This window comes from Symphalangus syndactylus, chromosome 7, assembly GCF_028878055.3.
Source record: "Symphalangus syndactylus isolate Jambi chromosome 7, NHGRI_mSymSyn1-v2.1_pri, whole genome shotgun sequence".
Taxonomy (NCBI): Eukaryota; Metazoa; Chordata; class Mammalia; order Primates; family Hylobatidae; genus Symphalangus; species Symphalangus syndactylus.
Genome location: NC_072429.2, coordinates 108,382,846 through 108,395,210, shown reverse-complemented (window position 1 = coordinate 108,395,210; position 12,365 = coordinate 108,382,846). Strand labels below are relative to the sequence as shown.

Genomic DNA, 12,365 nt, shown 5'->3' with positions numbered 1-12,365 from the left:
AAACAAACAAAGACAACTTAAGATGATTCTGTAGGCACCTGTTGCTACAGGGGTGTGTGAAAGGTGGGGAGGGTGTCCAACTCAGTCTGGAGCGATCAGGGGAGGCCTCCCTGAGAAAGTGAAATGGAATTGAGGTCTGAAGATCAAGCAAGAAGTTAATTCATATGAGGTTGTAGGGAGTGTGGAGCAGAAAGAAGGAACTGCATTTCCAAAGAGGCCACGACAGGAGGACTGGATGGTGGGCATGGACACAGGTCATCTTGGAGGCAGGCAGGTGCTCAGGGAGCTGGCAGCACAGTGGATGGCACTGGGTCCAGAGTCAGGGAAGGAGCTGGCCGCCCTCCTCCTTCAGCCTTCTTCCTGCTGGGCATCCCTATTCTTGTCAGTCAGCTCTCTTAAAGCAGGGATTCCCAGCTCCCAGCCAGGCCTGAGAGGGGCCAAGATTCCAGCAAGGGCTGTTTTGTAAAACATTGAGCCTGTCTTACAAAACACACTGGGGAGAGTTAAGTAGAGGAAGAAACTTCTTCCCTTCAGAAGAAGAACCTTTCCATTTCCTCCAAACTGGCATACTCACAGCAGGGATTGATTTTAGAACAACTTGGATTCAGCAAATAGCCATCAGGATCTTTAGGCAGTGGCACACTGTGCAGAAAGTTAGGTCCTCTGGCTGGCTTCCTTCTCTTCTGCCCAGGCCCATCCCCTGACCCTCACCCATTGTGCTGCATGTTACTCTGAACTGACAGTTCAGGCACCTGGACAATGGTGCATTATTTTGTATGAGAACATTCCTAAGCCATAGAAAATTCTCCTCCTCCACGGTCCCTATTCTCTCCATAAATACCCCAATACCCCCTTCAATCTTCAAAGTAATTAACAGTCCTAAGATTGGCAGTTCTATTACAGCTCACCTTCTGAAGTGAGGTCACCCATTATTGAGGTTTGTTGAAATTCTTACCCCAGCACACAGCTAAGCTACCATTCCTTCTCAAGCTGTTAGCTGTGTCTGGGTCAATGTGGGTGGCTATAACAAAGTACTCTAGATGTTGGTCCAAATCTTTCGAGAACCATGGGCTACATACTGTAGGTTTAGGTCTGAGATCAAGGTGCCAGCAAGGTCTGGTTCTGGGAAGGGCTGTCTTCTGGGCTGCAGACTGCTGACCTTAGTGTATCCTCATAGGGTGGAAAAAGAAAGCTAGAAAGCTCTCTGGGGTTCCTTTTATAAGAGCATTAATCCCATTTATGAAGGCTTCACCCTTATGGGCTAATTCCCAAAGTCCTCACCACCTAATATCATCATATTGGGGTAAGAATTTCAACATATGAATTCTGGAGGGACACAAACATTCAGTTGATAACACTCTGTGTTACTCTTCTTTTTAAAGAAAAGGAAACAGCAAAAAGTAACATTTCATTACTTGGATTGTTTCAGGCGTTCTGGAAGGTACATGTCTTGCGGTGAAAATCATGGTGTCAGACCCCCAAACCCAGAGCAGTATTTGACTCCACTGCAGCAGAAAGAGGTGACAGTGAGACACCTCAAAACCAAGCTGAAGGAATCTGAGCGCCGACTCCATGAAAGGTGAATCTGCCTTCCTTGCACGCTGGGGTGTAGGACAACTTCTTTTTCCATAAAATGAAATATGAACCCAAACTATAGAAAGATAGAAAAGAAAAAATGATTATATCCAATTTTTGTCAAATTTTTAAAGTCAGCCTCTGAAAAGAGTCATAACTCTGTGTGATATGGCTGTTTCAGGAGTTCAGGGAGGCCCGTAGGTTAGAGGGGATCCTTTGTTTTGTTGTTGTTGTTGTTTTTTGTTGTTGTTGCTTTGCCCTGTATACAGCTTTGATGTGAAATAATCGGGTGTGTGCATGATTATTTTTAAATGGCAAAAACACGTGCGGGAACAATCCCATACTTCCAGCAGAATGGGTCACAACCGTGGACCAATTAAGCCCTGTTTATATCCGTGCACGAATGGATATCTGTGTGCATTGTGATTCCTGCATGCTATTTCTGTGCGAAGGAAGGGGCTCATTGTTCTTGGCCAAGTGTTAAGGTTGAAAAAAAAAAAAAGCCCATGCTTAAGAGATCTTATCTGAGGGAGAAGACTTTTGACATCTGGGCAGCAGGCCAGTTTTTCTGCTTGATGATTTTCCCCTGGAACATTTTGGAACAGACCAGGAAAGCTCTGACCAGGGTAGCTGTGAGCTCAGGGTGAGGGTGGCATGTGCATTCTCTAAGAGTCTGGGCTACCTGATCAGCCCAAACCTCCTCTTCTGCTGCCAGAAAGATATAGAGAAAACTCAATGACCTTGGTTGCTAAAACTGTGGGCAGATAATGGAGCAGACTGTGAGGAAGGGACATTTTTCATCTTCCGAATTAATCTGGTTCATCATCTGTCTGAAATAGACTTGAGACCAAAACTGTCCTCTGGGGTGAGTCAGACCTTATGTCTGGAAGTGTTTGGTCTGTGATTTGCAGAGTCCATGGGAGGACTGGAGCACTTAAGGGAGGAAGGAATGGGAATGCAACAAAACTTGGGAGAATATTCTAACCTAAACTTAAATGAGCAATATTGATGTCTCTTCATATATATGAGGATCCTGAGTACCCTATCTTCATATCCACTGAGAATGTAAGGACTGAATATGAAAAAATTATATGTAAGAAAGAATATATACAAAGATCTTGAAATAGAGTTGTCCTGTGAAGGATCTAAAAAATAGGATAGATTCTCCTTAGTGTAGGATGAATTCAATATTATCCTACCTGAGAGGAGATAGAATAAGCAGCTTGTCAGCATGTAAAGTCCCTGCCACGTGTAGCATTTTATTATTTCGAAAATGTTTATCATTGGAATACTATACGAACAATTTGGCAAGGCTAAAATTTATCAGTCTACCTTCTGTCTTTGATAGGTAATTAAAAGTGAACTGGCCTTCCACAAACTATAGACAGTTGGAAAGGGTAGGCTATGGAGATAAAAACAGGCTAACAGATGCTAAGATGTTCTAATAATAAAGTTTCAAATATTAAGGATTGATTAGAAGATAAGACTTATAACACAGTGCAATATCTGACCCATAATGAGTACTCAAAAAAATTGTGGTAGCTATTTTGATTCTGATTCTGATTACTATTATTACTTTAGCCATTTACAAGTAAAGAGAAAGTTCATAGCTAATCTCTGCCAAAGAGAAAATGTACTGCTTCTTTATGTTTAGGCTGGAGTGTTTTCTCAAGTTTTTCTGTGTTCTCTTGAGTTCCCTGAATTGAAAACTGATTTCACATCTGCATTTCAAGTGGAAGAGTATGAGCTCTTGGCTCTGTGCCAGAACTGCCTGTTGCCCAGTTCAAAGTTTCTTTTTTTTTTTTTTTTTTTATTAACCATGCTTGTCTTGGCACTCTAGGGAAAGTGAAATCGTGGAGCTTAAGTCCCAGCTGGCCCGCATGCGAGAGGACTGGATTGAAGAGGAGTGTCACCGGGTAGAGGCCCAGTTGGCACTCAAAGAAGCCAGGAAAGAGATTAAACAGCTCAAACAGGTCATCGAAACCATGCGGAGCAGCTTGGCTGATAAAGATAAAGGCATTCAGAAATACTTTGTGGACATAAACATCCAAAACAAGAAGCTGGAGTCTCTCCTTCAGAGCATGGAGATGGCACACAGTGGCTCTCTGAGGGATGAACTGTGCCTAGACTTTCCATGTGATTCCCCAGAGAAGAGCTTAACCCTCAACCCCCCTCTTGACACAATGGCAGATGGGTTATCTCTGGAAGAGCAGGTCACCGGGGAAGGGGCTGACAGGGAGCTACTGGTAGGAGATAGCATAGCCGACGGCACAGATTTGTTTGATGAGATGGTGACAGCCACCACCACAGAATCTGGTGACCTGGAGCTTGTGCATTCCACCCCTGGGGCTAACGTCCTGGAGCTGCTGCCCATGGTCATGGGTCAGGAGGAGGGCAGTGTGGTGGTGGAGCGAGCCGTTCAGACCGACGTGGTGCCCTACAGCCCAGCCATCTCGGAGCTCATTCAGAATGTGCTGCAGAAGCTCCAGGACCCCTGTCCCTCGAGCTTGGCGTCCCCTGATGAGTCTGAACCAGACTCGATGGAGAGCTTCCCAGAGTCCCTCTCTGCCTTAGTGGTTGATTTAACTCCAAGAAATCCAAACTCAGCCATCCTTTTGTCTCCCGTGGAGACCCCGTACGCCAATGTGGATGCAGAAGTTCATGCAAACCGCCTCATGAGAGAGCTGGATTTTGCAGCCTGCGTGGAAGAGAGGTTGGATAGTGTCATCCCACTGGCTCGCGGGGGCGTCGTGAGGCAGTACTGGAGCAGCAGCTTCCTGGTGGATCTCCTGGCTGTGGCTGCCCCCGTGGTCCCCACGGTTCTGTGGGCATTCAGTACTCAGAGAGGAGGAACAGATCCTGTCTATAACATCGGGGCCTTGCTCAGGGGCTGTTGCGTGGTTGCCCTGCATTCGCTCCGCCGCACCGCCTTCCATATCAAAACTAAATAGAAGTTGTTGTTACCGTGTGCCAATGTGTCCCATGTGGGTTGTGCCAGGTAGAGAAACAGGAGGTCAATCTGTGACGGTCTCTATTCTGTCGTTTTGCTCCTTGATATTTGATTTGCACTATATTTAGTTGAAGCCTGTTCACTGTTTAAAACCGGAGGTATCTTCAAAGGCATGGAGACCTGGTTCCAGTAAATGTCCCACCAGTGGGGTATAGAAAGCATGCTCATGACCCTGCCGTGTCGTCTGAGGTACCCGTTCTTATCCTAGTGGTTCAGGAAGAGAAAATGCAGTTTGCACTTTCAAGACAGCTTCTCTAAGGCTGGCATGTTATCTCCTTGCTTTGCTTTGTGCCGTTTTAAAATGTGTAATTGTTCCAGCATTCCAATGGTCTTGTGCATAGCAGGGGACTGTAACCAAAAATAAACATGTATTTGTGTAATTGGTTTGAAGAAGTCTTGAATAGCTCTTTAGTGTCTTACTTGGGGTTGATAAGATTTGAGTGTTTGCAATTTTTTACTAAATGTAGCTCCAAAGTCTTAAATGGCTTGTTTGTTCTTAAACTGTTAATTGATGAAACTGTGCATAAGTTTACAATGTACTAACTTATTTTGCTTATTATATATAGTGTTTTATTGGAAATTGTAACCACACACTTCAGCATGATGAAAATAAAGATTAGTGTTTCCATTTAAATAAATGTTTTATCCTCCTATAAAATAATTATTTCTGTGATTTTACTTCTATGTATAAGAAAGACAATGAATAGCAGATCTTACATCTTTATCAATAGGGGTCTGTAAAAATTGAATTAAATTAGGAAGAGGGAAAAAGAGTTATTAAAGAAAGATGAAGATTTCCTACCCTTACTTAAAAAGCATCATTTCTGAATAAAAGTAGTTTTGTTTACTTTTAAATTGCCCATACACTATTTTGTCCACGTTTATGCAGTAAGTATATCTTGAGTGTTTTCACGAACATTGGGTTGATTTAAGCATGCTAAGTGTTCAGGAGAGGGAGAATACGGTAGTGCCGTATAGCTTCCTTCCCCAGAATGATAGGATGAGGATGGGTGGCTGGGAAGGGATGAGAAGGTATTTGATCTATGTTCATCTAGTGCTTACACCAAAATTTCGAGATTAGTATTTTACACATATAAGGGAGCTAAGCCTCAAAGAGGAAAAATGTTCAGGATCTCAGAGCTCATCTCCAGAAGCCACGATTTCAAGTGTTTGCAAAAGCAAATGCCTTTTCTACTTTGCCATACAAAGGGAGGATAAAGAGGCTGGATAATATCTTAAGTTCTCATCCAGAAACTCTTCTTCCATAGCACTTAACACCTTTAAATATACCACCCTTTTACTTACAATGCCTTGGTTATTACCCATCTTTCCCACTGAGATATTATTTCCATGAGGGCAGGGATCTGTGTTCTGTTTTGTTCACAGATGTATGTCAAGAACCTAGAACAAATGAAAGAATAAGACTTAGAATTTGATAGCACAACAAGGAACCTATAATCAATAATAGTTTAATTGCATATATTAAAATAATTAAAATAATATAATTGGATTGTTTTAACACAAAGGATGCTTGAGGGGATGGATACCCCATCTTCCATGATGTGACTATTGCACACACATTGCATGCCTGTACCAAAATAGCTCATGAGCCCTATATAGACACCTACTGGGTACCCACAAATTATTTTTAAAATATTTTAATTTTCTAAAACTAAATTAAAATTTAACAATAACTTAGTACAGCACCTGGCACATAGTGGGAAGTCTAAAAATTGCTGTTGAATGAATGAATTAATCCAGCAAATACTTACCAGGTACTCCGATGCTAACTGGGCACTTTCCAGGATGGGTCTTAAATAGTGAAGGAGACAGAAAAGGTTTCTGTCCTCAGGAAGCTTACGTTCTGTGTCTGTGAGGGACACAACATGCCATCAAATAAACAAAAGATGGTTTCAGATAGTGGTAAATGCCTCAAAGGAAATAAGGTATTTTGACCAAGTGTGGCAGAGGTGAAAGTAAGGAACACATCTCTGAAGAAAAAACATTGGTGGGAATGGATGAAAATGAGTCAATCATGCGAAAATATGGGACAAAATCTTGTTGCAAGAGGAACAAATGCAAAGGCCGTCAGACAGAAAACGCTCAGCGTGTGACAGGAGCATCCTGGAGGTCAGTGTGGCTGGAGCAGAGTGAGAAGGAAGGAGAAAGTTGGAGTAGATAAGAAGCTGCTTCATATGGGGCCACATAAACCATGGTAGAGGTTTCAGTTTATTCAAGGACACCATTTAGGGGTCTATTGTAACGTCCAGATGAGAGATGATGCCAATTTGGAGGTGGAAGTAGATACAGAGATTAAGGTGAATAATTACAGATATAGCTTGAAGATAGAACTAATGTGATTTGCTGATGGATTAAATGTGGAGTAAGGAAAAGAAAAAAAGTAAGGGTGACAGGTTTTTGGCTTGAGCAATTGGATCAACGGAGGCTGTATCTGCTCAGAATGGGAAGAGTTCAAGAGACACAAGTTTGGGAAAATAAAACTGACATGTCTATTAAAATATCTATGTGAAGATATCAAGAGTAACTGCATATATAAATGTGAAAATCAAGGGAGCTGTCAGGACTAGAATTATAACATTGAACCTTTCTGGCATTTGTGTGGTAATTAAAACCATAGGAACAAATGAGGTCATCCAGGAAGAGTGTAGAGAAGGAAAAAAGGTCAAAAATGGATTTCTGAGGTACTTCCATGTTTAGATAGAGGTGGAGGATGAAGAACGAACAAAACAGCCAGAGAAATGACAGCCCAAAAGGTAGGAGCAAAACTAGGTGATTAGTAGTATAAAAACCAAGAGAAGAGAGTAATTCAAGAAGAAGGGAGCAGTCAACTGTGTTGAAGTCCCACCAAGAGATTAATATGAGAATAGTTACATATTCACCAGCTTTGTCAGCAAGGTCTTAATGACTGTGTCAAGATCATTCCTTGGAGAAATGGGGATGGAAGGCCAATTGGAGCAGGTTGAAGAGTGAATGGAAGAGAGAAAGTGAAAGAAATATGTGCTGCTGAATTTTTTTATTAAGTTTTACAATTAAGGAGAATAGGAAATTGAGTGGTAGTTAAAAGGAGATATAAGGTCAAAGGTTAATTTTTCAATATTGAGAAGAGACAGAACATGTTTGTATGCTTTTGTGATTAGGCCAATGAAGAAAAACAAATTAATGACATAGCAGGGAAAAAAATAAGAAAAAAGTATAAATTAATTGAAGAAGGAGAGCCTTTGAAAAGAAGGGATAGGATCCAGGGCATGGGAATGTGTGTGTGAGGAGAGATGGTTTGTCTCTGATAGGACATTTCTATTGGAATACACACGTGTCTCAAGCACACACATTTGTATTTACACGTCTTGCAGCTCTAGTCAGCAGTAGAAGGATTTGTCTGAGATGGAGGGGAAACTATTTCTGGAGGTGAATAATTGGAAGTATCCTGAAATAATGAGCCATGCTGACTCAGGTCCCTTCCTGTAGTCCAGCCCAGATCAATACTTAGATACTGGTATCTTCCTTAAAGTCCCTCCTTGTGCTTATTTTAAGTCATCGCTAAAAGCATTTTTACTTTAAAAAGATTATAAGCCTGTTTTGAGTATCTGCTTGTTTCCATAGAAACAAATATAACTACACAAACTCAGCACTGTTCTCCATCAATTCAAGTTGGAGGGAAAGGATAGGCTCTGGTTAGAAAGAATTCTCCACAAACCACAAATATTTATTAATTGTCAGATTGGATGCAGCTGATCACCAATAGCAAATAGTTTTATTGTCTTAATGTCCTATATCCTCCTTTACATAAACCAAAAGATTCAAACAACCCATTGGAGACACTGGACACCCCCTCACCCTCCCTCTCCTCCTTCTTTAGGGCTTCAGCTGTATAGTCTGTGGAAAATTACTGCTTTTATTCAGAACAGTCTCTCACAAATGAGTCCCTTGGAGTAAATAAAAGATGGAACATGTTTGCCTTTTGGAAGCCCAAGGCATTGGCTGGTTTTGTGGACAGGATGATCTGATCTCATAGAAGTGCCTCGAAGTTGCTTTCAGTAAGTTGAGTGCCTGTGATGTACAAACAGGCAGGAAAATGGAAAAAAACAAGAACAATTCCACTCTATTGAACAAACTGCTGTCCCATCAAAGCAAATGTTAAACATTTCCTACAGTTATGTGTGCAAACATTCCAATTTATAAGACAAGATTTTTCCCAAAGGGATATGTTGACCTTTCCAAGTTGAGCTGTTCAGAAAAGAGGGGAAAAAAATGCCATGCACTCAGATGCCAAGCGTTTCTGACATTTGTGGCAGAAAAAAAAAAGGAAGACTGATTTGCATTAATCATTTGCCCTGCCTAAGTAGTGGTTGGGTCTGATATGTTTTCCTCTTGAGGGTTTTTCATTTAAAAAATTTGGGGTGGTTTCCCATTTCCATTTTGGGTCAGTGAGCACTTGAAAAAATTTTATTTCCTTCCAATCTTGCCGGCAAAATGTGCACAATGAGGCAGTAGCCTAGGAAATTAATAGTTTATAACAAATCTTGAAAGAATGTCAACAATCTCTCAATTGTCCTGAACAAAAACAATTAGAAAGTCCAAATAGAATAAAACAGGCTTATATTAGGTAATTATTTTAAACCCACTGGATGCACTGCTGTGACCACTGATTTTCCCACAATAATAATGATTGTTATAACTAATGGTTACAATAATAACTTGAAAGAATTTTAAAATTTAAAAAAGGTTTAAGTTCTACTTAGAAGACTTTTTGTTAGGTTGAAATATTTTTAGTAAGCATTCAAGTTTGTTAAAAGATGTACAACTTTAATAAGTATTTTACACATTTAAACACTCCAATATATAAAACACATAAAAATGAACGCACAGGCTGGAAGCCCTGCCATTGGCCTGCCCCTGGCCCCCTGCGGGGGTCCAGGTATTACTTCTGAGAAGAGCTTCCATGTCATTTCCCTATATACCAGGTTCTTTGAAAACTTCCAATTCATGTAAGATCTGTTACTTGAAATACTGCTCTGGTTAATGCTGAAGATATGTTTCTCTATTGCCCTAAATAAGGAATGCTTAACAAAATTGTTTTCTAAACCTTTGTTACAAAATTTTGTCTGCCAGTACTTTATTGGTCTAACTATGAAGAAGACTCATTCTCTCTCCCTCAGATTATAGAAGCCATGTTAAGTATCTGGGACTATCATGATACATATAAGATGACAATGTATTATAAAATCAAGTCTGACTCCCCTTGTGAATATTAAAGGTAGGTATCATGGCTTCTCTAATTCGATGGTGCAGTTAAGACCCTCCCTCCCCTTCCTCGCAATTATAGTAGTTCACAATGTTTGAAATGGTTTGCCAGCCTCCCTTTCTACAGTAAACAATAGGTGCTGGCATTTTAAACTGACCTTTAATTCTTCTGAACCAGCACATTGCACATTATTTCTAGCTTGTTGGTTGTATACAGAAAATGAAAAACGAAAGCAGACAATAATTTTTACATCTCCCACTGGAAGCTGTACATGGACAAGTTTTAAAAATGATCGCCCATGCACTGTCTCACTCCGTAAGGGCTCCTTCTAATCAAGACAGATCAGGTAATTATGAGGTTCAGATGCACTGCAGAGCCTCACAAAGCAAAAAAAGCACTTGTATTTTCACATTTTAAACTTAAATGTGACGAGTTAAATATATCTATATTCTTATGCACATCTTCACTTTAGCACTGCAATAAAATGCTGAGTTAATTTCAGAGGCCACTATATCTGATGATGGTGTTTTCTCCATAAAATAGGTAAGCACTGCGTTTATTCAGGAATAGTCAACAGGTTTGGAAATGGCATTGCTGTATAAGAATTCAAATTAAGGTTTGAATATTTTAACAAATAAAACTAATTATGGGCAGTAGTTAATATCTTATAAAGAGCCAAAAGTGCTCCAAGAATAAGTCAACATACTGATCAGAGTATGTCCTTTGAATTTTCTATACAAGATGTTTTCTTCTGTGCCATTCATGCTCTCAACCAAATCCTAGACACTCGCTAATAACTGACAAGGTCAGGGACAGTTTGTAGCAGGAAGGACTCTAGGTATGATACTGAACTGCACATGCATAGAACCTGTGGCCTTGACCTCATTATAATTATGACCCAATCAAGTGAGCTAATTGACTTATTTCTGCAGCTGTGTGAATATAAATCACATTTCATTTTGCCTTATCTGACCCAAATAAACTGCAAATACGTAATTATATGGCACTGATATTCAACTATAGTTGTCATTTATATGAAAATAAAAACCAAGCTAATTTTCTTCATATTTATTAAATTATTAGAAAACACAAATGGGTATTATCTACTATAATTTGTAATGCTATCTTCATTAAGAACTAGGAGAAACTTTAAAAGGCTTTTTGGCGGCTCATAGTTCCATCAAGAGAAGGCTTAGAAATCACAGTCCACATAGATTGTTGATTAACCACTATTATAACCTCCTCTCAAAGGTTGCTATTTTCCATTCCATTAATCAAGTACACAATTTATTTTCTAAGCCTTGGTTCCCTTATATGTGAAATAAGGGTAGTATCTCTCTTACAGGATTGCTAAGAGTCATTGATATAATTAGTCAAAGACTCAGACTTAGAATAAATGTTTTCTTTCTTGCTAAATTTCAAGTTCAATTTAAAGGTGTATATAATACTGCAAGATTAGGCAACCTCTCCCACTCTTTGCAGGGAAGGGGCTGCCAATACCTCTGCATGGTGAGATGTGGGAAGTATACAGGGCCTCATACCAACTTCCAATTATTGAGTGCTTATACTGAACACTTACGTACAGTCTCAATCCTTACAACCACCATTTCCATTTAAAAGACTTGCAAACTCTGGCAATTTGTTTAATGCTGTACTATCTCTACAGAAGCTCTGAGAACTCTGGGAACCTCTCAGAGCAGGGGTGATCTGATCAATGTATATAAGGAAAGCATCTACAGAAAGATCCCCTGAAAAGAACTCCCCTGAAAGGGAAGGCTGAGATTATCTTGGACTGGCCACAGACTTTCAGTGAGCTTCTCTGCAAAAGTTTCTGCTGGTGAACTAGCAGTGTCAGCAGGAGGTATGAAAGGATAGAAATGAATCTGTTGTATGAGGGTAAAAGATGGTCAAGGAGGTCCCTAGAATAGAGTGTTCCTTTCAAGCTATAGAAGATGGAAGGTGTCTGGTGAAAAAGCATTTTACTAGCTCTCAAAACTTACTCTGGTTATTGAGTATGCCCAATGGTCATGACCAAGAGAGATGGAAGATAAAAAGTAGAAGGCAATGTAAAAAAAAAAACAAAAAACAGTTGAGTATAAAAGGAGTGCCTAGCTGTTGCTGTAAGCTTGGGATAGTTTTGATTACATTAAAGAAAAGTGAAAGGAATTACACAAAGAAAAAAATAAATCTCTTCATATTGTATTATGACAGAGCAGTTCAAATTTTAAAAAAACTATGTAAATGATAAAAACAAGTTTATTAGCTACTAAATATGCTCTTCATGAACCCACCATCTTCTTCAGCCCTCCAGTTCACCTGAGAGGGTATAAGCTCCTTCCTGGGAACAAACTGTAGGCTCTAGCCCACTCCCAACGTCCCAGCAGGGATCCATTCAGAACCCTGTCATGTTTGCTTACATGCCTAAAGATTTCCTTTGAGCAAGGGGCTTAAGGAGTATGAAAATCATCGTTGGTTATTCCAAATCTGAACTTCATAGGATCAAACAAGATGAGTATG

General features: G+C 40.1%; 1 protein-coding gene across 9 annotated transcripts in view; it reads left to right on the top strand.

The window, feature by feature from the left end:
• SYBU (syntabulin) overlaps nt 1–5,246 on the top strand; it is a 117,782-nt gene extending 112,536 nt beyond the window's left edge. For all 9 annotated transcript variants that reach the window (XM_055287078.2, XM_055287081.2, XM_055287080.1 and 6 more), the window contains 2 exons: nt 1,430–1,579; nt 3,416–5,246. In XM_055287078.2, coding sequence (XP_055143053.1) covers nt 1,430–1,579; nt 3,416–4,526 — 1,261 coding nt within the window. In that variant the 3' untranslated portion in view covers nt 4,527–5,246. The remainder of the gene's footprint in view (nt 1–1,429; nt 1,580–3,415) is intronic.
• The last annotated feature ends 7,119 nt before the right edge of the window (nt 5,247–12,365 follow it).